The sequence below is a fragment of the Callithrix jacchus genome, chromosome 16 (assembly GCF_049354715.1).
Source record: "Callithrix jacchus isolate 240 chromosome 16, calJac240_pri, whole genome shotgun sequence".
Lineage (NCBI taxonomy): Eukaryota > Metazoa > Chordata > Mammalia > Primates > Cebidae > Callithrix > Callithrix jacchus.
The window spans coordinates 32502208-32527081 of NC_133517.1; the positions used below are offsets into that span (position 1 = coordinate 32502208).

At 39.4% G+C, this 24874-nt stretch overlaps 1 protein-coding gene across 6 annotated transcripts in view; it reads right to left on the minus strand.

The window, feature by feature from the left end:
• Window positions 1-698: 698 nt before the first annotated feature.
• ESRP1 (epithelial splicing regulatory protein 1) overlaps window positions 699-24874 on the minus strand; it is a 63601-nt gene continuing 39425 nt past the window's right edge. For 2 of the 6 annotated variants that reach the window (XM_078352673.1, XM_078352672.1), the window contains exons 14-16: window positions 15378-15528; window positions 10954-11063; window positions 699-2222 (exon numbers count right to left, since the gene is read on the minus strand). In XM_078352673.1, coding sequence (XP_078208799.1) covers window positions 10989-11063; window positions 15378-15528 — 226 coding nt within the window. In that variant the 3' untranslated portion in view covers window positions 699-2222; window positions 10954-10988. The remainder of the gene's footprint in view (window positions 2223-10953; window positions 11064-15377; window positions 15529-24874) is intronic. The other 4 variants (XM_035276706.3, XM_035276705.3, XM_078352674.1 and 1 more) reach the window with 3 other exon arrangements.

The following is a 24874-nucleotide window of genomic DNA, read 5'->3' on the forward strand; positions in this document are numbered from 1 at the left end:
GCCCAGCTAATTTTTTTTTTGTATTTTTAGTACAGACAGGGTTTCACCATGTTGACCAGGATTGTCTCGATCTCTTGACCTCATGATCCAGCCGCCTCGGCCTCCCAAAGTGCTGGGATTACAGGCGTGAGCCATTGCGCCCGGCCAACTTTGCCTGATTTCTAAAGAATGGATAAAATATTTGTGGACTATTATAACTTAAAAATTTCAAAGTTTCCATGATTTGTGCTCTAAGGATAGTTGTTTGACCATTATCTTGAGTACATTTATTATTTTTTGAGACGAGTCTTGCTCTGCTGCCCAGGCTGGAATATAGTGACCTAATCTCAGCTCACTGCAACCTTCACCTCCTGGGTTCAAGTGATTCTTCTGCCTCAGCCTCCTGAGAAGCTGGGATTACAGGTGTGCACCACCATGCCTGGCTAGGTATTTTTGTATTTTTAGTGGAGATGAGATTTCACTATGTTGGCCAGGCTGGTCTCAAACTCCTGATCTCAAGTGATCTATCCACCTCAGCCTCCCAAAGTGTTGGGATTACAGGCATGAGCCACTGTGCCTGGCCATCTTGAATACATTTATCACTGATTGCTTTTATACGTAAGTTTAGAGAAAAACCCTACCACCACCTCAGGAAGAGATGGCTTATTATGTGCTTCTACCAGTACCATAATTCTAATCACAAACAAAAATCACAAACATTGAGATTAAACAGGCATGTTTTATTATCAAATGTTAACTCTACAAAAACTCAGTAGTATTGTAGTAAGCATTACTGCCTATCTTAAGTCTTTCAGAGCTTTGGACACACAATGTCTTAAGGCATCAAGTATACAGAAATTTCTTTTCGATCTTAAGTGCCAGTTATCACCAATTTTCACACAAATCTTTTTTTTTTTTTTTCCTATTGCAGTTAAAGGGCCATTGCCAGTCAGCTGAAGAGGGAAATGTTTGCTTCTCCCTTTAAGGTGTTAATCAAAGTAATGCAAAGAAAATAAAAATAGCAGCCACATAAATCTCCATGGCATTGCATTCAAGCAAAGGACAATATAAGTAACTTAAAGAAATATCCACATTCAATGCACTTAATGAAATCCTGTTTTCTCTGCAGTTCCATGAGGCAGCAGTACTAGCTAGCTAGTGTCTAATATTGCACTTTTGTAGCATAAACGCAGCTAAACAGTGTTAACCACTGACAGCATCAGTACCTGTTCTAACGGCATCAGTGTTTACCTCCTAGTCTAGCATGCTGACTATAGTCCTATGCTTTAAAAGGTTATAATCATTTGACAGTTAAGGCATTGGAGAAAAAGGTTTAAGGCTATCATAATATATACAAGCATTCACTTCTGTTCAGTTAGTATATTGTTTTCTAGAATATACTGTTCAAATAGTCTCACTTCTGTGATATTAAAAACTATGGAATTTCTCTTATTAAAGTCCAAACCATCAATGACAAAAGTACAATATAAAATAATGCATATGAAGCCACAATATTCAGTTACAGTTCAAATTAGAAATTACTAAGTACATGTAGCTGCTTCATTTTTGGTTTTGCATTTTGGCCCCTAGTTCATTATTTACAACTGATACCTGCTGAGAAAAAGATCCAAACTTTTAAACTTTGTATGTTTTGTGGAGGGTGCACCATCTTTTCTAAAGTATCTTCAGGTGTTTTAAAATTATTTGTTTTTAACTATAAGATCATCATGGCCAAAAGACTTGGAAAATAACAATTTTACTCTTTCTCCTAAGCTTGTGATTTTAGTATTCCAGGACCTTATGCTTGAATTACTTAGCAAGAGGGCATGATTATGCAGAAGACAGGGAAATGAAGAGAAAAGAGTGGGAATATACAAAAGCTTCCTTAACAGAGTTCACGGTGGAGATGGTAGACACTGATGGAGCTTTGATTCAAGACTTAAAACTTAGGAAACACCTATGATGCCACTTTAGCTGGAAGTAATAGAGACGTTTGATTCCAAATTCACATTTTAAATGCCTATTTGCAATTGGCAAAGAGCCAGGTATGCTGCATGCTACTTGCTATAAGGATTTGGCTTCACTGGTTCAAATTTTTTCACTCCACCAAAAGAAAAGGCACAGGCCCGCTCGTCCAAGTTTGCTGAAAATACTGCAGCCTGAGTGTAGACAAACTTCCCCTGAATTTGCTAGAAGTTTTCTTGCGTCTGGCAGTTTCAAGATCCCTATACGTCTTTCAAACACTGGGGAAAAAAATGAATAAAAGGAAATGTTATAGTCTCTTAAATGTCATTCTCAGCAGTCACAAAAATAATTTTGAATTCTACAAGGACAAAAAAAGCTTTAAGATGATCCAAGTTGTTATTTCACACAGACATAGTTGGCATTTACATGGCAAGGGCTTGGGGAGTATAGCACTAGCCAAGGAAGTTTCCATGGTTTACGCAGTAGCTGGCATTCTGCACCACTCCTACCTTTTGTAGTATCATGTGTTTAGTTTAACATGTGTGGTTTCCAACTCCCTGCTTGGCTCAGCTCCTTTCTGGAGAGAATATTTCACTCATTCCTTAGAGGTTCAATATTATTACCAAAATAAACAAAACCATTTAGACAAAATTTTGAAGTTAAATTCTAGTATAAGAAATTCCAGGCTGGTTGTGGTGGCTCATGCCTGTAATCTCCAGCACTGTGGGAGCCTGAGGTGGGTGGATCACGAGGTCAGGAGTTCAAGACCAGCCTGGCCAACAGGGTGAAACCCCATCTTTACTAAAAATACAAAAATTAGCTGGGCATGGTGGTGTGTGCCTGTAATCCCAGCTACTAGGGAGGCTGAGGCAGGAGAACTGCTTGTCCTGGGAGGTGGAGGTTGCAGGGAGCCAAGATCGCACCACTGAACTCCAGCCCAGGCTACAGAGCGAGACTCCATCTCCAAAAAAAAAAATTCCAAATAATTTCTAGGACACTTAATAAGTAGCAATAAGGGGCCGGGCGTGGTGGCTCATGCCTGTAATCCCAGCACTTTGGGAGGCCGAGGCAGAAGGATCACCTGAGGTCAGGAATCTGAGACCAGCCTGGCCAACATGGTGAAACTCTGTCTTTACTAAAAATACAAAAATTATGGCTGAGTGGGTGGCTCACAACTGTAATTCCAGCATCTTGGGAAGCTGAGGCAGGCACATCACGAGGTCAGGAGTTTGAGTCCAGCCTGACCAATGTGATGAAACCGTCTCTACTAAAAATTCAAAAATTAGCTGGGTGTAGTAGTGTGTGCCTATAATCCCAGTTATGCAGGAGAATCTCTTGAACCCAGGAGGCAAAGGCTGTGGTGAGCTGAGATCATGCCACTGCACTCCAGCCTGGGTGACAGAGCAAGACTGCATCTCAAAAAACAAAACAAAACAAAAACTAGCTGGGCATGGTAACAGGCACCTATAGTCTCAGCTACTCAGTAGACTGAGGCAGGAGAATTGCTTGAACCTAGGAGGTGGAAGTTGCAGTGAGCCAAGATCATGCCATTGCACTCTAGCCTGGATAACAGAGCAAGACTCCCTCTCAAAAAAAAAAAAAAAAAAAAAAAAAAAAAAGCTGGGCGCAGTGGCTCAAGCCTGTAATCCCAGCACTTTGGGAGGCTGAGGCGGGTGGATCACGAGGTCAAGAGATCAAGACCATCCTGGTCAACATGGTGAAATCCCGTCTCTACTAAAAATACAAAAAAAAATTAGCTGGGCATGGTGGTGCATGCCTGTAGTCCCAGCTACTCGGGAGGCTGAGGCAGGAGAATTGTTTGAACTCAGGAAGCGGAGGTTGCGGTGAGCCGAGATTGCGCCATTGCACTCCAGCCTGGGTAACAAGAGCGAAATGTCTCAAAAAAAAGGGCAGTAAGGCATGACGTAACAGCAAACATATGGGCTCTCTGTGTCCGTGACTAATTGATGATTAGCACCTTTATGTGTCATATATCAATTTATTTCATCCCCACATATATACATACAACCTTTTATATTAGCTTTTCGTCCCCATTTTAGAGAAGGAAAAACTGAAGCAGGATGATTAAGTTAGTATTAGGCAGATGCAGGATTTGAACTAATACAGATTGGTTCCACTGTGCTATTTTACTTATATACCACACAACCTTAACATGAAACTCTTAGTAGGTATTACATATTTATTTTTTTTTTGAAACAGGGTCTAGCTCCATCACCCACAATGGAATAGGAGTGATGTGGTACAATCACAGTTCAGTGCAGTTTTTTTTTTTTTTTTTAAGAGCTAGGTGTCACGTTGTGGCCCAGGCTGGAGTGCAGTATTGTGATCAGAGCTCAATGCTGCCTCAAATTCCTGGGCTCCAGGTATCCTCCACCTCAGCCTCTTGAACAACTGAGCCCACAGGCATACCAGTATACACAGCTAATATTCAAACTGTTTGCAAAGACAGATTCTCACCATCTTGACCAGGCTGGTCTCAAACTCCAAGCCTTGAGCAATCCTCCTGCCTTGACCTCTCAAAGCGCTGAGATTATAGGTACTGTGGACGGCACCTGGCCCTACGGTAAATTTTTTTTTTTTTTAAGAGATGGGGTCTCCCTACATTGTCCAGGTTAGTCTCGATCTCAGCCTCAAGCGATCCTCTTGCCTGGCATTCTAAAGTGCTGGGATTACATGTGTGAGCCACCATACACACCATTATGCATACTTTGACATGCAAATGAAAAACAGGAATGTTTTAGACTTTAGTCTTATTTCATATGGCTAGTATGAAATGTTTAATGGAGTTTTACTGCTTAACAGTGAAACTGCAGACATCTGTTAGCGAAAACAAAACAAAAATCTAAAATAACCAAAAATCAGTCCCAGAAGGACATTAATTTATTTCAAGATTAAGTTTGCTTTAATAACACAGAGTCTACAAATGGTACAGATTTAAAATCAGGTATATAAAAAAACACAGACATACTGGTTAGGATGCATCTTTTAAATGTGGTTTCCAAAGTGACCACAATTTGGCACTCAGCTTAACACACCACACACTGAAAGGCGTCTCCTTTGATACTAAATGCAGATAAGAAAATCAGTGACCCAACACTATTGATCAACATCTACTTTACCCTTCTTTTGGCAGTAGCACCTGAATTTAAAACAACTGCCTATCACCCAATCTCAAGCCCCTAAGAGGCAGTTTTACCACTAAGCCAAACAAGTGGCCCAGGCATGACCAGTTAGAGTCCTGCATATCCCAGGCCACCGTGGTTTGAGGGATGGATGTAAACCAGGCCAGTGAAAGGCCACTATCTCACAGAGAAAGCCTGGATGAGCAAACCCTTGAATCCGGCTACATCAGTCAACCCTGGGACTGTCAGTTATTAGTCAATGAGTACCACCTTCTTCATTCCTAGCACATTTATGCCAGGAAATAGCATCTGTAGGGATGCTGAAAATTAAACCTTAATATTCTGATAAAATGTAGAAATGCTGGGAAAAGTTAAATATTTAGGCTTCTTTCACTGCTTTTTAATCCCAGTGGTATCCAATGGAGTTTTAATGTATAACAATGAAATTGCAGACTCCTAACTGCTAGCAAAAAAAAAAAAAAAAAAAAAAAAAAAATTAAAATCAATCTTAGAAGGATATAGAGAAAATAAGTGTTTCCTCTTTCCATTAAGCTATAGAAAACACTTAAAGATAGTTGAGAATTATAACTGCAGACATTTACAAATCTGCCTTCCCTTTTAACTAAGATCTGTGTTAAAATATGTTTTATTTTGTTATACACTACCATTAAAGTATTACATACAAAGAAGTCTTTAAAGATAATCTGGATTTCATCACTGGTGCTATATGCTACAGAATGAACCTACAATCCCTTAAAAACCCTGCAATTCTGCAGTCAGGCATGGTGGAGAGCACCTGTAATCTCAGCTACTGGGGAGGCTGAGGTGAAAGGATCACTTGAGTCCAGGAATTCAAGATCAGCTTGGGCAACACAGTGATACCCCCGTGTCTCAAAATAAACCAACAAAAAACAACAAAAAAACCCCTGACTAGTTGTAATATTTAATTTTCTTCTAGTAGCTTTGACATGTTTTTGGAAAAGTCATAAATGACTTTTCCTTGTTAGGCCAGAGAAGCATTTTCTCCCTTATGTGTAAGATAAAATAAAACCCATAACTCAAGATTCTTTATTTTTTTGAGACCGAGTTTCGCTCTTGTTGCCCAGGAGTGCAATGGTGCAATCTTGGCTCACTGCAACCTCTGCTTCCCAGGTTTAAGCAATTCTCCCGTCTTAGCTTCCCGAGTAGCTGGGATCACAGGCACCCACCACCACACCAGGCTAACTTTTGTATTTTTTAGTAGAGATGGGGTTTCACCATGTTGGCCAAGCTGGTCCTGAACTCCTGCCCTCAGGAAATCCACCCGCTTCGGCCTCCCAAAGTGCTGGTATTACAGACATGAGCCACTGTGCCTGGCCTCAGATTCTTTAATTAGAGTTTGATAGTCTTTTTCTCATTGAAACCAACAACATAGCTGTTCTTACCTACAAATATAACTACTACTACTAGTGATTCAGAGGGATAGTCAATGTGTGTCAGCTGGGCAGATGGCATAAGGCAAGAGAAGACAGAATAGTGTGGGTGTTAGTTATCTTTACCTGATCCTATAGTCAGCCATGAGATCACACTCTGGACATATTTTTAAAAATACTGTTAGTTTCCCGTGACTGTTGTTACCATAAATCAGGTGTGGCATAAAATAAGAAGTATTCATTTTCTAACAATTCTGGAGGCCAGAAGTGAGAAATCAAAGTGTCGGCCGGGCTGCCCAATCTCTGGTGGCTCCAGGGAGCAGTCAGGTCCTTGCCTCTTCCAGCTGCTGGTAGCTGGGAACAGTCTTGGGCTGAGTAAACAGCTCTCTCATCTCTGCCTCCCTGGTTACATTGCTGGCTTGCTGGAGTGCAATGCTACAATCTCTGCTCACTGCAACCTCCGTCTCCTGGGTTCAAGGGAATCTCCTGCCTCAGCCTCCCGAGTAGCTGGGATTACAGGCGCCTACCAACACACCCAGTTAATTTGTGTATTTTTAGTAGAGATGGGGTTTCACCATGTTGGCCAGGCTAGTCTCAAACTCCTGACCTCATGATCCACCCACCTCAGCCTCCCAAAGGCTGGGATTACAGGCATGAGCAACTGCCTCTTTCTTATAGGAATACAATTGATTGTATCAAGGGACCACCGAGATAATTCATGATCTACTTTTCCTATCAAGGATCTCCTTACAGCTTTTTCCATAGAAGGTAAGAGTCACAGGTTCTAGGGATCAGAGGATACAGACATATCTTGGTGATCACCATGCAGCCTACTGGAAGTACTCTACCATACTACTGTTTGGTTAACAGAAAAGGGTAATCAGAGTGAAGGCAGAAGGCCTGAATCTTTTTGTCAGCTTGATCATCAGGTGTATGACTTGTGCAAGTTGCCTAACCTTGCTGGGTTTCATTTCCTTATCTGTCAAATGGGCCCATGGGTACCTGCACCCTGATGCCTCCTTGCAGAGTTATGGTGGGTCTCAAATGAAACTGTGGATATAAGGACTTACAAGAGCATGAGCCACTCGATTATGATGATGAATTTGATATTGATAAGGAGGCTGTGAAAAAAAATATATATATATATAACAATACAAGGTTAAGGGGAAAGAAACAAGGTCCAAAACTGCCTGAGGTATACAACAAAGAGAATGAAAGGGAGTATTTATTACGCTTGCTTCTGGGTGGTAGGATTATTAGTGACTTTATACCTGTCTCTCTGTTCCAAATTCTTTGCAATGAGCACCCAATACTTTTATAATCCTGTCTCCTAGAGTTTGTAAGATAATTAAATAAGATAAATTATGCCAAGCATTTCACACAGTGATCTATGCTTTTTGTTTTGTTTTGAGATAGGGTCTTGCTCTTTGTCACCTAGGCTGGAGTGTGGTGGTGCAATCATGGCTCAATGAAGTCTTGATCTCCTGGGATCAACTGATCCCTCTACCTCAGCCTCCTGAGTAGCTGGGACTACAGGCAAATGCCACCACACCGAGGTAATTTTTTGTATTTTTTGTAGTGACAGGGTTTCTCCATAGGCCCAGGCTGGTCTCAAATTTCTAGGGCTCAAGTGATCTGCCCACCTGGGTCTCTCCCAAGGTGCTGGGAGATTCCAGGCATGACCCACTGCTCTCAGTCAGATCTGTATTTTTAAAAATTTGTCATATAAAGGCACATTAACCTGACTTTATTATGATGAGAAGATGCAGACATCTGGATTTGAACACAGCACCTGATCTGTTATTCTGTCATGACTCCAAATATATAAACATAGGGTAGAAAACTAGAGGTTGTGAGTAATGGTTCATAGTCAGTTCAGGACATTTCTGGTGTAATGTCAAAAGCTTCCATTTCTAATCCAATATACTCATTTAAAAATATAGACTATGTGTTAATCAAATTCACAGACAACATTGTATTGAATAATGAACACAAGGAAAGAAAATATGGACCCAAGAGGATATCAACAGGCTAGAACAATGTGTTCTGAGCACAAGGACAAAGACTAGAGAGAACCATTACCACAGCAAACCATCCATATGTGACACTCCTTGGTAGGACCATGATATCCTGAAACCTCACTGAAAAAGACAGATCTGCAAAAAATCTTCACTTCCAACTTAGAACTGGGGTTTCTACAGTTAGGAGCAAAAGGCTAAGATGCAAATTCTTATTTCTCAATGATGACAGAGTATTGGCAACCTCATTTACAATTCAGAATCAAAACAGTTAAAGCCAACAGCGTCCTCAGCCATGAAAATGTTAACAAAATTGGAAAATGACATGCCAGCAAGCCAACTTCTGCAAACTTAATAATAAAAAATGATGAAAAAAGGAATATTAATTCCTGAACATATCCCTACATCTCCTGAGCAGGGGCAAAGAATGCCAGTATCCTTTAAGAAAAGATTGTGGGCCAGGAGCATTGGCTCATGCCTATAATCCCAGCACTTTGGGAGGCGAAGTGGGTGGATCATGAGGTCGGGAAATCGAGACCATTCTAGCTAACACGGTGAAACCTGGTCTCTACTAAAAATACAAAAAATTATCCAGGTGTGGTGGCATGAACCTGTAGTCGCAGCTACTTGGGAGGCTGAGGCAGGAGAATCGCTTGAAGCCAGGAGTCGGAGGCTGCAGTGAGCCAAGATCACACCACTGTACTCCAGCCTGGGCAACAGAGCGAGACTGTCTCAAAAAAAAAAAAAAAAAAGAAAAGAGAAGAGAAGATTGTGGATTAATGGGGCTGGGTAGAAACTGGATTCAAAACACTAATCTAGAAGACTATTTTAAAAGAAACTTATCAGGCCAGATGCGGTGGCTCACGCCTATAATCCCAGCACTTTGGGAGGCCGAGGCGGGTGGATCACGAGGTCAAGAGATTGAGACCATCCCGGTCAACGAGGTGAAACCCCGTCTCTACTAAAAATACAAAAATTAGCTGGGCATGGTGGTGCACGCCTGTAGTCCCAGCTACTCGGGAGGGCTAAGGCAGGAGAATTGCCTGAACCCAGGAGGCAGAGGTTGCAGTGAGCCAAGATCGTGCCATTGCACTCCAGTCTGGGTAACAACAGTGAAACTCCATCTCAAAAAAAATAAAAAATAAAAAAATAGAAGAAACTTATCAAGATTCCTTTCCTCTACATTTAGTTCTAGAAAAGGAAAAAGACATGCAACAAAAACCTTCCATTCATTTTGGATTAAAGCACATTTAAATGTATGCCCAAATCTACTTAAACACAAGCTAAGTGAAATAAACCAGTTACTGAAGGACAATCAGTCCACTTAGAAATGACTACCTAGAATAGTCACTTTCATAGAGACAGAGTAGAATGGTGGTTACCATAGGCTGTGGAGGAGGAGGAATAGAGAATTCTTGTTTCATGTATACGGAGTGTTAGCCTGAGAAAATGTTAGTTCTGGAGCTGCATGGCGCTACCTGGTTGCATGACAATGTGAATGTACACTTAATGCTACTGAACGGACACTGTAAAATTGTTGTTTTGTGGTGTATATTTTACAACAATTAAAAAAAAAATAGGAAACAGGAAAGAATGTACCCAATCCAAAAGAATCAGTACATGACTCAGCGAATTCTACTCCTGGATATACACCAAAGAGAATTGAAAACAGATACTCAAATAATTATACATGAATGCCCACATCAGCACCATTCACGATAGCCAGAAAGTGGAACTGATTAAAACGTCCATCACTGGTTAAATAAAATGTGGCACGTCCATACAGTGAAATATTATTCAGTCATAAAAACAAATGAAGCATTAACATGTGCTACAAGGGTAAACCTTTAAAAAAGAAAAAAGGACATGAGCTCATAAATGGACCAGAAAAAAAAAAAAGGAAAAAAAAGGACGAACAGAAAAAGTCACATGTATGATTCCATCTATATGAAATATCTAGAATAGCCAAATTCGTAGAGACAGAAAGCATATTAGTTGCCAGGAGCTATTGGGAGAGAAAACGGAGTGACAAAAATGTTCTAGAACTAAATTGAGGTAGTAGTCGCATGATTTTGTGAATATACTAAAAACCACTGAGTTGTAAATGAGTTTTAAATGATTATATAATTTTTACCTCAATTAAAAAAAAAATACCCAACTCATACTCCACATGAGATATAGTAAATGAATTTCCAAAGGGAAAAGTTTTCGCTTGGCTCACAGTAACATACAACTCTCATCCATAAATGTTGCTTAGATTATATGTACCTACATGACAAACTTAATTCTAGTCTCCATTCCTTCCAGGATATCTGATATTTTACATTACACTAAAGAAAAGAAGGACTCTCTTAGTTGATTGCTAAATGCCTTCAGAATCTTGATGTCTATTTGTTTGGCCCATTATAATTTAACTTGTACATCATAAAGCCTTACCTTCTTTTCTGAGGATGGTCTAACTGCTGGGGCCCTTAAATACAAACCCATTCTTTGGGTAGAGTCCTGGCCTGGTCATTTGTGTGTATAAGTCCATCCTCGGTTGCATACTAAAATGCAAGTTAAAACAAACAGGATCAAAAGACAGACAAACTGTCACTATGGATGGTTAATATTTCAACTAAATAGATCTACCATCAATAGTATAGGACATCTAGATAGGAGGAAACAAGTAAACACTGATACAAGCCATATACATATCTACTAACTCAAATCTTTACTTCTTAACATGTTTAAATACAATGAAAATCCCTTCTAGGATGGGTGTTAGATTGAAAACATGGATTTTACACACACACACACACACACACACACACACACACACACACACCAGCATACCACAAGAACTTAGGAGACCAATTTCTTCAGATCTTACATAGTACTGTTCCCATGCTACTACAAGTATGATTAAATATTAAATATTTGAGCACTGGTTATTTGCAAGACATTGTACAATAAGATCAATACCCAGTATCTCTAAAAAATGCAGTGAATTTTAGATAGCATTTGATGTATTTGTAATATCAATCTAATTCAATAGGGCAGCAAGTAAAACCGTTAGTAGTGAGAGGTCCAAAGAAACAATGAATAAAGTCAGTACTTTGAAGAGAAACAAAAACTAGCATTTATTGAAAATATAAAAGACATTGACAGTAAAGGGTTGTGCAAAGAGCCAATGAAAATATTAAGGGACTTATGTAAGGATACCTGAGGGTCCATTCAGTGTGAAAGGCCATCATCTAAATTATACACACAGGTTTCTTTCTTTCTTTTTTTTTTTTTTTTAATTTTCTTAAACCAGGGACCTCTTGATACACAGGTTTCTTTAAGGACCAGAATGATATCCCCATTACCGAGTATTTTCATGGTAGTTTGTCTTTGTAAATCCTTGGTCTTTCTGGCTTTACCTCCACCCCAGATGAAGTATGGAAGACTTAGGGTAGTTTGTTTTTTTTGAGACAGAATCTTGCTCTGTCAAGGATGAAATGCAATGTCGCATTCTCAGCTCACTGCAACTTCTACCTCCTGGGTTCAAGCGATTCTCCTGCCTCAGCCTCCTGACTAGCTGGGCTAAAGGGAGAGAAAGCATGGCGTGTGTTGCCGTGGCTGGCTAGTTTTTGTATTTTAGTAGAAACGGGGTTTCACCGTGTTGGCCAGGCTGGTATTGAACTCCTGGCCTCAGGTGATCCACTGGGCCTGGACTAGACTAGTTTTATGTAAGAAATTTTGTTGAAGGTTGGGGGAAAATACATTAAAAATTACATTTAAAGATAATTTATAAAATTATATATGCCATTATTACATCAGGATTATTATTATTTTGAGATAGAGTCTTAATCTGTCACCCAGGCTGGAATGCAGTGGTGTTATCTTAGCTCACAGCAACCTCTGTCCCTACGTTCAAGTGATTCTCCTGCCTTGGCTTCCCGAGCAGCTGGGATTACAGGCGCATGCCACTGTGCCCGGCTAATTTTGGTATTTTAGTAGAGATGGGGGTTTCATCATGTTGGCCAGGCTGGTTTTGAACTCGTGACCTTGTGATCCACCTGCTTTGGCCTCCCAAAGTGCTGGGATTACAGATATGAGCCACTGTGTGCCCAGCCTAAGACATGTATTTTTAAGAGACAGAATCAGAGACCATCAAATTTCTTCAGCTTCAGAATAGATAGAAAAGAGAAAAAGAGGTTGGCACGGTAGCTGCAATGAGCTGAGACTGCACTACTGGACTCCAGTTTGAGCAACAGAGTGACACACTGTCTCAAAAAAAAAAGAAAAAAGGAAATCTTATTTATTCAACCAATTATTGCCTGCCTATTTGCTTAGTTCTATAGTTGTTATATAATTATATAAAATAACTAGAAATAAAATTAAAACCTCCCATTAAGCTGGCAACAGCAGTATGTGCTAGGTGAACACAGATTACCCTTAAATGAACCAGTTTTTAGAAAATGTTATCCATCGATTTTATCATCTTGGTTACCAAATCTAAAGAAGCTGGAACCCCATAGTAAATTTAACTGAGACCAGGAAACAAGAAGGCATGGACTCTTCAAGACAGTAGAAAATAGTCATTTTATGTAAGAATGATATGAAATTGGGTTAGGTATAAAGATTTTTTAGTGCATGCATTATGACTGCCTCAAAGATCAAGTTACTGAAGAAGATATGAGAATAATTTGATAGGTTGAATTAGATAACTGAAGTTCCTATATAATCCTAACTCATTGATCCAGTTAGGGAATTCCAAGCACTTCAGAAATGAAGGCCAAATGCTTTGAGATGAAATATTGAAATAATATTGCACAATCTTTGTTTCTGGTTATACCAGACAACTCTATTCCAACCTTGAATGGCTCAAAGAAGTTGTTACAAAGAAAAACTGCTACAGAGTTATTTCAATATTGTGGAATGTGAATCTTTTGGTCAGAAACATAGAAATAATCCCTACTGCATGGTTGTGGTAAAATAAATACCCACAAATGCCAGCCATGACATTTTTTTTTTTTGAGATGGAGTCTCACTCTGTCACCCAGGCTGGAGGGCAGTGGCATGATCTTGGCTCACTGTAACCTCTGCCTCCTGGGTTCAAGTGATTCTCCTGCCTCAGCCTCCCGAGTAGCTTGGATTAAAGGCACCCACCACCACGCCTGGCTAATTTTTGTATTTTTAGTAGAGATAGGATTTCACCATCGTGGCCAGTCTGGTCATGAACTCCTGACCTTGTGATCCACCTGCCTCGGCCTCCCAAAGTGCTGGGATTACAGGTGTGAGCCACTGCACCCAGCCCAGTTTTTATATATTTAGTAGAGATGGAGTTTCACCATGGTGGCCAGGCTGGTCTTGAACTCCAGACTTCAAGTGATCTCTCCACATCAGCTTCCCAAAGTGCTGGGATTACAGGTGTGAGCCACCATGCCCGGCTGACACTCTTAAAGAGCAATTTAGGTTAAACTCATTACTAATTTATACATAAAACTACCTAATTGTATTCAGTGTGAATGTAAAAGTTAGTCAAACAAAAAAGAAATTAATTCAGTTGACTACTAAAAACTTTCTTCACTTGGAAAACAATGGAAAAAACAAAATACACAAGTCAAAATATTTTCTCCGTAAGAATAAGCAACCTTCTCAATAAGCTTTCAGTAAAATCTTCCTTTTAGAATCGACAGGAAGTTTAACTTTCTAATCCCTTTCGAAAGACAGCAAAATTGCTTAGAGAAGAGTAAGTATCTGCTGACCTCTACTTTCCTTCAGCCTTTCACTATCAGCCATAGATTTTGTCAGAAAGTGTCCTCTGTATGTTTAAAAGTCCCTGAGAAAATAACAGTAACTTGGTAGGTTTGGGCCAGTAGCATCACCCCTGAGGTAATTCTAGCTGAGATCACAATCCTCCATGACTCATTGACGCCAAGCTCGTAAACCCATTCTAATCATCAAAGCCTCTACAGACACAACCCTTGTAATGCTGCCCTGAAAATGCTCAAAGGCTATTTTAGAATGTGACTTGTCTTGAAAACAGCTTCTCAACTCTGAAGATTCAAGCAACATTCAGATCCAGGAGGAAAGAGGACAATTTTTGCAATTAGTACAATAAAAGACAAGTTATTTATTTTTTAGACATGGCAGAAAAGAAGGAATTTAAGACTTAGGTAATTATGTGACTTGTAGAAAGAAAGGTACCTGCTTAGAAGAGATGGCAATGTTCACTGTTAAAGAATCCTTACTAAAAATCATCTCATTCTTTAGCGTGAGAGAACAGCTGATGGACACAGAATAGAGTAGAAAAAAACTGCCAAGAGCAAACATCAGCGTCACAAGAATAAATACCAGATCATTTTATGAAAGGCTTGCCAAATACCTGACAGCTCATTCTTAGGTGTTACCACCTAAAGACTCATTGAGTCTCCTAGGAGTTAGGCAATGTTTTTCTTCTGGTTATACAGAGGCTTCTGAGCATGTTTTAAATACTCACCTTTAAAATCCATGTTTAAGTACTACTTATTGGGTTAGTCAGGGATTTGACATTTGACTTTGAGTCAATGTCCTTAGCCAATCCTATTCTAAATGAAAACTCATACTGTCATATGCCCTAAAGAGCTTTCCCAAAGTAGTAGCTCACTTTTCAAAAAATACCCAACAGATTAAGTTGGAAGACTTAAGATGATATGGAAAAGCCTTAGTTTTTGACAAAGGGATGAGTCTGAATTTGGTCCCCAACAGTGACTCTGTTTCCATAAATAAATCCATTAGCATATATACACACACGAGTTTCATAGAATCCGTTTCTTTCCTGACTGCATTCTTTAGGCAAATCAACTTAAGTAATAAGGGCACTGAGGATTATTCTCCTTCAAGCTACTGACCTGGTAACCTTGGAAGAAGTTAAGAATTTCCTTAACTCCAGTATTGTAGGCCAGGCCCTGCATTCTGACCACCGTGCCAGGCTGTGGAGGGACGCCGCTAAGATTAGCAGCTGTAGGGAAGTAGCCAAGACTATTAGGCGAACCTGGGGGGCTAAAGGGAGAGAAAGCACAGTGAACCAATAAGAATAGACAATGTTGAATACTTACTGTAAAACATTAGTTACTTAAGAAAACAGAATTTCTCAAGGTGACCTTTCTTATACTTCTCAGAGCTGTCTTTCCTAAGACAGGTGAGAACACCATAGCAGTTCTGTCTCACATTTTCACGAAAGCCAGAAGTAGAAAGGCAGTGAGATTACTGCAGAATTACACACAGGGCTTCCTCACATCCCTGAGATTCTTAAGAGGAGAGGAAGGATAGAAGAAAGCCTCACCATCAACTCCACCACAAAGCACCACCTCCGAGGCCCAGCTCACTGATGCTTCACCAGCTAGCTACCAGGAACAGTAAGGCATGAAGAGGCACGCATACAAAGAACTAATGGAAACCACATCCACGGAGACCGAAAGTATCCAAAGTGATTGCACCAAAGGACAGACTGTTCTACCGACATATATGAGCATGGGAACAGCACAAAAGTACGACAGTGAATCAAAGTATGATAGTGCCCATAAGTTATATTTTCCTGCCTTTTTAAAAATGGGAGTGGGAGGAGTTGGAAAGGATACATAAAAATTAAATCAATTACCATTAACGCAAGGGAGAAAGTTGAAGAATGGGTCTTCTGGTGTATCTACAACCATAACCTCCAGGGAACACGAGCCGCCAAGTGAACACCCAACTTGATGTGACAACTTGAGTCATTACCATATTATGCAATTAGTTTCACCCTGTTCCCACCCAGTCTGTTTTCTACCTCAATTGGTGGCCATTATTAAAAATTACTTTTATTACATAATGCATATAATATATAGTTTACTATAATTAAAAACCATAATTTAAAATATATAGGGAATTTTTTAAGTCATTAGCCTAAAGAGTAATATAGACACATAACTTTGGAATATTAAACTTTATTCATCTGAGTTAGTAATTGTACCATTTCAAAGATAATTAAACACATAAAGAAGGGACCAAAAGTCTTTGAGATTATCTATCATACATAATCCTAACAGATAGCTTAATAGGAATAGAGTCAGATGTGCCTCCAGTCCCAGACTCTGTCTCTAATTAGCACAATAACCTTGAGCAAGTCACTTAATTCCTTCATTTGCTAAATGGGGGCGATCAGCACTTTCCTAGTTTCACAGGACTGCTCTTCAGCTTCAGTGACTTAACATATAAGATTACTTCATAAACAATAAAAATGCTGTAACATTACTTTACTCTTGCTATTTCCATCACCATCATATTTCATTATTTAAAAAATAATGGGAGACTGAAACTATTACTTGACATTAAGTTGTTCTTAACCTTTTATGCTGATAAAGCAGTCAGTGGTCATTAGCTAATTTGCAAGTAAGAATCACCAGGGGAGTTTTTTTTTTTTTTTTTTTTTTTACAACTCTCTAGTATGAGATACTACCCCAACAAATTAAAAATAAGAAACTCGAGAGAACCAAACCCAGACATTGATACACACATATTTTAAAGGCTGCGAAGTGATCCCAATGTAAGATTTCAAGTCAATTTATGGGCAACTATGAGACTAGAGAAAGAAAAAATGCTGAACTTTTGGTCTGAGTAGGACATTAGCCACTCTTCAGCCATACCTCTTCATTTTTACAGAGGTAGAAACAGAAACGAAGAGTTAAGTAATTTCTCAACAGGTCATATAAGTTAGCTCTTGCCAAGTTATAGGAATCAGCCAAACTCTTTACTTCTGGTTCACTGCTTTCCTCCTATACAACTAGCGTTCACTCAAAGATGGTGTTTGCTCAGACAGATATACGGTCTAATTCGCGAAGACGGTCAGGACTTCTGCACATATTCCATTACTAGTGACTTAGACTTTTCCCGACTAGATATAAACGGTCATTTCCACAGCATACAACTTACTTTCACAGCTTTGTCCTGCCATATTCTATTCCGTTTGCCTAAAGATCTTTTATAAATTAACCCTGAGGTCTCTGGTACTCTCAAAATATAAGATAAAAACAGCCAAAGTAAACATTGCACCACTAGAAATTTAAGGTCATAAATGACAATTATATTCTGCATCTAAGGTACCATCTACTCTGATGAAGCTTAAATACACACAATTTGGATTTTACCCTTATTTTTCACAATGATAATTACCTGCTGTATACAAGGAACCATAAGAAAAAATTAAAAAGTCATATATCTATTTGACAGGGCATGAGAGTAAGAATTTTCCATCAACCTAAATTCTAGGCTGGGAGCAGTGGCTTATGACTGTAATCCTAGCACTTTGGGAGGCTAAGGTGGGCAGATCACTTGAGGCCAGGAGTTCGAGACCAGCCTACCTAGTCAACATGGTGAAATCCCATCTCCACTAAAAATACAAAAAAAAAAAAAAAAAAAAAAAAAAAATTAGCCAGAAATGGTGGCTCATGCTTGTAATCCCAGCACTTTGGGAGGCCAAGGCAGACAATCACTGAAGGCCAGGAATTTGAGACCAGCCTGGCCAACATAGTAAAATCTTGTCTCTAGTAAAACTACAGAAAAACTTTAGCCAGGCATGGTGGCACATGCCTGTGATTTCAGTTGCTTCAGAGCCTGAGGCATGAGAATCACTTGAACCCAGGAGGCAGAGGTTGCAGTAAGCCAAATCCGTTGCACTCAAGCCTGGGCAACAAAGTGAGACTGTCTGAAAACAAAAAAAAAAAACACCCTTCTTTTTTTTTTTTGAGACAGAGTTTTGCTCTTGTTACCCAGGGTGGAATGCAATGGCTCAATCTCGGCTCACCGCAACCTCCGCCTCCTGGGTTCAAGCAATTCTCCTGCCTCAGCCTCCCAAGTAGCTGGGACTACAGGTGTGCACCACCATGCCCAGCTAATTTTTGTATTTTTAGTAGAGACGGGGTTTCACCATGTTGACTAGGATGGTCTCGATCTCTTGACCTCGTGATCCACCTGCCCTTGGCCTCCCAAAGTGCTGGGATTATAGACGTGAGCCACCGAGCCCAGCCTAAAACCCCTAAATTCTAAATTTAAGGTCTTTTGTGGGTTACAGAAATAAGAATCGGCAAAAATAATTTACATTATAAAGATGACAAGATAAAGACAAATATGAACTTATATGTAGAAATATCAAAAAGAATTTACTAAAAAACTACTAGAATAAGCCAGTTCAGCACAAGTTTATATAAGATCAATATGCAAAATAAATCAATCCCATTTCTATACACTACAATAAACCAAAAATCAAACAATTTCATTCACTATAGGACACTGAAAACTAGAGAATATTGTTAAGAAAAAAAAAAAAAGATCATTTAAATAAATGGAAGACAGCCCATGTTCATAAGTAAGACTGCTTCTTGCTGTCACCCAGGGTGGAGTGCAGTGATATAATGTCAGCTCACTACAACATCTGCCTCCTGGGTTCAAGCAATTCTTGTGCCTCAGCCTCTCAAGTACCTGGGATTACAAGCACGTGCCACCACACCCGGCTAATTTTTGTATTTTCAGTAGAAACAGGGTTTTACCATGTTGGCCAGGCTGGTTTCAAACTCCTGGCTTTAAGTGATCTGCCTGCCTTGTCCTCCCAAAGTGTTGAGATTACAGGCGTGAGTCACCATGCCTGGCCGAGACTTTGTATTGCTAAAATGGCCATACGACCAAATTGATCTACAGATGCAATGCAATAGCTATCAAGATTCCAGCTGCCTTTTGTATATAAATGGACAAAACTGAACCTACAAGGTATATGGAAGTAAAATGGATCCAGAATAGTCAACAACAAAAAAAGTAGGAGGACCTTTTCTTCACAAATTGAAAACTTACTACAAAGCTACAGCAAGCACTAGTATAGTACTAGCATTAGGAGAGACATATGGAACCAAGGAATAGAACTGAGAGAATAAAAAAAAGTATAAATAAAACTTTATACTTATGATCAATTAGTTTTTTGTCTGTTGAGACATTTTATTTGTATGTATTATATCAAGAAGATGAATCCCAGAGTTTTCCCTCCTGTGTGTTTTCATCTTGCTTCTTCATGGTCTGTGATACCAGCCAAAGTTGTAAGTATAATGAAACCAAACTGATGACATGGAAGCAGATTATTCTGCCACTTTTCTAGACCTTTGAGTTGCATATGAAATCTGAGGCTGGTCATACTTGTTTAACTTGCCTGTGAGGTTCACAATTTCCCCAGCTCTGTGATCTCAATGACTTCAAATTCGCCATTGTAACCAGGCTTCATCATCAATGAGAAACTAGACAATAACATTAGGGTACAGCCTTCTCAGAACCTGAGGTTTGCCTCTCATTTTGACATTGTTAATGCTCTTAAGAGCATTGGTCAGGACATTCATGTGTACCATTATGGTGGCACAAAAAGAGCTGGTCATAGATTTTTGATAAGTTATTAGAACACAATTTGGTGGAAAGAGGTGTTTTCAATAAATGGTGCTGGAACAATGTAATATCCACACATAAAAGGATGACTTTTTTCCTAAAGGGATGATTTTAGACCCCTACCTCACACCATACAAAAGAAATAAAATTGAATTCTACCTAACTCTAAGTGCTAAAACTACAAATACTTACAAAACATAGTAGTAAATCTTTGTGACCTTGGGTTAGATATCACACCAAAGTATAAAGGAATAAATTAACTATCAAAATTTAAAACTTCTAGACTTTAAAGAATACTATCATTAAGTAAATGAAAAGACAACCTACAGGATGGGAGAAAATATTGTAAATGCTATCTTATAAGATCTCATATTTAGAATATATGAAAAACATTTATAAGTGAAAATAATCCAATTTAAAAATGTGCAAAGGAATTTGAGTAGACATTTCTCCAAAGATGTGCAAATAGCTCAGAATCACATGGAAAGATTCTCCAAACCAGTGCTCATTAAAGAAATGTAAATCAAAACCACAATGAGATAGCAAACTTACACCCAAGAAAATGAGTAAAATAAGACAATAAGAATTGGAAACGATTTACAGAAATTAGAACCTTCACATATTGTTAGTGGGACTATCAAATGGTGAAGCCACTTTGGAAAACAGCTTGGCAGTTTCTTGAAAGCTAAACAGTTACTGTATTATTCAGCAATTCCACTTTTAGGTATATACCCAAGAAAACTGAGAACTTATGTCCACACAGAAACATGAATGCAAATGTTTGAAGTAGCATTATTCTTAATAGCCAAAAAGTGTAAACAACTCTAAATACCCACCAACCAATGAATGGATAAACTAAATGTGGTATGGCTCTAGAATGGATTATTTCACCATAAAAGGGATGATATATATCACAATATGAATGAAACGGAAACATTATCTAGAACAGAAAAACCTACAGAAATTGAAAATGGACTGACAGTTGTTTAGGGATGTGGAGTGAGGTCAGTGAACAGATGGAGGACAGGTAAATGGGAGTTTCTAACTAAAGGGCATAAGGTTTCTTTTAGGAGTGGCATACTATTCTAAAATTAGACTATTACACGATTACCTCAAGATTGGATTATAAAATTATTCTACAATTGTAAATTTTGGAACTCTGTAAATACACTAAAAACCACTCAACATCTAAAATAGGTAAATTTCATCAAATTATCTCAAAGCTGTAATAAAAATCATGTATATAAAATGAAATTTTCTAACCATATGCCAAATAAGAATAAGGAGTCCATAAAAAAGAGCTATGCCAACCAGTAACTCATCTGAAGTTATGGTCAATAATGTCACTGTTTTAGATTCTTACCCCCATTATATATACCTTTACATTTCAGATTCTTAAGTGCCAGTATTTATTAACATATCATACATACATGGTGTCAATAATGCAACTTCTACTCAAAAGATACAAAAGTTCAAAAATTGACAGGACCACAAAAGAACCAAAGGGTTAGGGACAATAAAGCAAGTCAATGTAACAGTGTATTCAAAGGTCCTACAGTGTTGGAGACTGTATCACATCAAATAAAGAGCTGAAGGGATATGAGGAAATGAAGGGGAAGAAAATAATATTAGAGGGGCTTTTCCAAAGGCTTGTATCCAAAAACTGCTAGAGCATCACAGTTGCAAAGACATTAATTACTTAGGACCACAGCCAAGGCTCCTTCAGTAAGCTGCACCAAGATCATGTTAGGAAATTGCTGAATGAAACACATGAACTAATATAGTACAAAGTTGTTAAAGACTTCCTCCACCGCAGCACTTAATATCCTCTGTACATATATAGGTAACATAGGCCAGCCTTGGTGGTTCACTTGAGGTCAGGAGTTCGAGACCAGCCTGACCAACATGGCAAAACCCTTTCTCTATTAAAAATACAAAAAATAGCCGAGGTAGCGGGCACCTGTACTCGGGAGACTGAGGCAGGAGAATTGCTTAAACCCAGAAGGCGGAGGTTGCAGTGAGATGAGATCTTACCTCTGCACTCCAGCCTAGGCAACAGAGGGAGCCTCTGTCTCAAACAAATAAAATAACCTACATATGTAAAGCTTTCTTCCAAACACAATGTAAAGAAAAATTCCATTTCCCTGGTAAGTTATGATACCTTTTCCTTCAAAATTAGGAATTTTTCCATTCAATCTTCCTTTGGTTTGACTACCTGCTCCTAGCCCATTGCTTTGTTTTTTTTTTGTTGTGGCTTTTTTTTTTTTTTGAGACTCTGTCTCCCTCTGTTGCCCAGGCTGGGGTGCAGTGGCACAATCTTGGCTCACTGCAACCTTCACCTCCTGAGTTCAAGCAATTCTCGTGCCTCAGCCTCCATAATAGCTGGAATTATAGGTGCAAGCCATGACACCCAGCTAATTTTTGTATTTTTAGCACAGACAGGCTTTACAATGTTAGCCAGGCTGGCTTTGAACTCCTGACCTCAGGTGATCCACCCACCTCAGCCTCCCAAAGTGCCTGGGATTACAAGTGTGAACCACCGCGCCCTGCTGAAAGTAGTCTTATTGCTCAGTTGAAGGTACAAAATAACACAGCTGATCCTTTTATAGGTGTAGGAAAAATGACCTTTTAAAAAGCAGTATTTTTATTTAAAATCTAGGTTAGGAAGCAAGTAAAATCCACTGTGATCCATGGACATTTGGGCACCTTGGCAATGTAATGGAAAGCAATTTCCAGATAGGAACATTCACAAAAGTTACTATTTTTGAATTTTTTTTTTTTTTTTTTGGCTACCGTATTTATTTATTTAGAGACAGAGTTTCACTTTGTCACCCAGGCTGGGGTGCAGTGGCACGATCTCTGCTCACTGCAATCTCTGCCTCCCAGGTTCAAGTAATATGCCTGCCTCAGCCTCCCGAGTAGGTGGAATTATAGGCTTGCGCCACCATGCCTGGCTCATTTTTGTACTTTTAATAGACACGGGGTTTCCCATGTTGGCCAGGATGGTCTTGAACTCCTGACCTCAAGTGATCCACCTGCCTTGGCCTCCCAAATTGCTGGGATTATAGGTGTGAGCTACTGCGCCTGGCCCACTATTACTATTATTCCTAGCATAATTTCACTGGATGCTAAATTCTTGTTTGCATTTGTAATACTAAATATTTAACTTGTAAGAAAACTTTTAAATCAAGAATTCTCTTTTTATTCTTGGTCCTATCAGAACACTTGCAACAAGAAAATTAGCAAGTAAACTGATTGCCATATGTTACCATTCGGATAAACTAGGCAAAATGTACAGGGGACCTCTAAGTATTATTTGTTACAACTGCATGTAAATCTATACTTATCTCAACACAAATTTCAATTAAAAAAGTAAACTGGAATAAGAAGGGCAAGTTTAAAATAGGAAAATTGTAAGCATCTCTCAGAGGCTTGATATTCTTCTGGTTCAACTACATGAATTCCAGGACAGAACACAATTAACACTATACAACAAAACAAATTGAAGATCGAAAAACACATACATATTCGTTTGTTAGAACAAAAGCTAATTTTACAACAAATGATTATCCCAAGAAAGAAAATGGTTATTCCTCACCATAAAGCTTTTATATGAGTATGCACAGTTTATTTCTGACTGTATCACTCATCTAAAAAAGTAAAACTTCATGGGCTTCCTTTGTCAGCTCAAAATGTTGTTACTTGGCTGGGTGTGGTGGCTTACACCTATAATCCCAGCACATTGGGTGGCTGAGGTGGGAAGATTGCTTGAACTCAGTACTTTGAGATCAGCCTGGGCAACAAAGTGAGACCTCATCTACACAAAAAGTCAAAAATCTAGCACAGGGCAGTGGTGCATGCCTGTTGTCTCAGCTACTTGGGAGGCTAAGGCGGGAGGACTGCTTGAGCCTGGGAGATCAAGGCTGCAGTGAGCCATGGTAGTGCCACTGCACGCCACCCTGGGTGACAGAGCCATGCTACATCTCAAAAAACAAAATGATGTTACTTGTAATATATGGTGCCATATGAAAGGCATGCCATTTTGTCTGTGAAGAATCAGCATGTCTCTCACATATGCAACAGCTTTGATGCAAAGAGGAATATTCTCTTCTGAGAAAAATAGTCAGAAGAAAAGGTAGGGCTTGAGGTAATGAAAGAGAAAAGATGTGATATAAGTGATTATGTACTGATAATCAGAGAGGACAAGAATGGAAAGCCCTTCCAGTTCTTTTCTGCCTGAGGCTAAGGTAGGGATCACTGGTTAATTCAAACCATCCTCTGAGGGAGAGAAGGGGGTGAAAATCCCAGAGTAAACAAAAACCATGTGAGGGATACATACTCTCATTTTACCTGCTCTTCAGGTAAAATGTCTGTGGTGACAGCCTTGCTTATGTTTATTTTTTTTGAGATGGAGTTTTGCTCTGTTGCCCAGGCTAGAGTGCAGTGGTGTAATCTCGGCTCACTGCAGCCTCCTCCTCCCAGGTTCAAGTGATTCTTCTGCCTCAGCCTCACGAGTAGCTGGGACTACAGGCATGCACTACCACACCTGGCTAATTTTTGTACTCTTAGTAGAGATGGGGTTTCACCATATTGGCCAGGCTGGTCTCTAATTTCTGACCTCGTAATCTGCCCGCCTAGGCATCTCAAAGTGCTGGGATTACAGGTGTGAGCCATCGCGCCTGGAACATTTATTTTTATTTTTTTGAGATGGAGTCTCACTCTGATGCCCAGGCTGGAGTGCTGTGGCAGGATCTTGGCTTACTGCAGCCTCTGCCCCCCAGGTTCAAGTACTTCTCCTGCCTAAACCCTCCTAGTAGCTGGGATTATAGATACCCACCAAAAATGCCCAGCTGATTTTTGTATCTTTTAGTAAATTGAGTTTCATCATCTTTGCCAGGCTGGTCTCAAATTCCTAACTTCAAGTGATCTGCGCATCTCGGCCTCCTAAAGT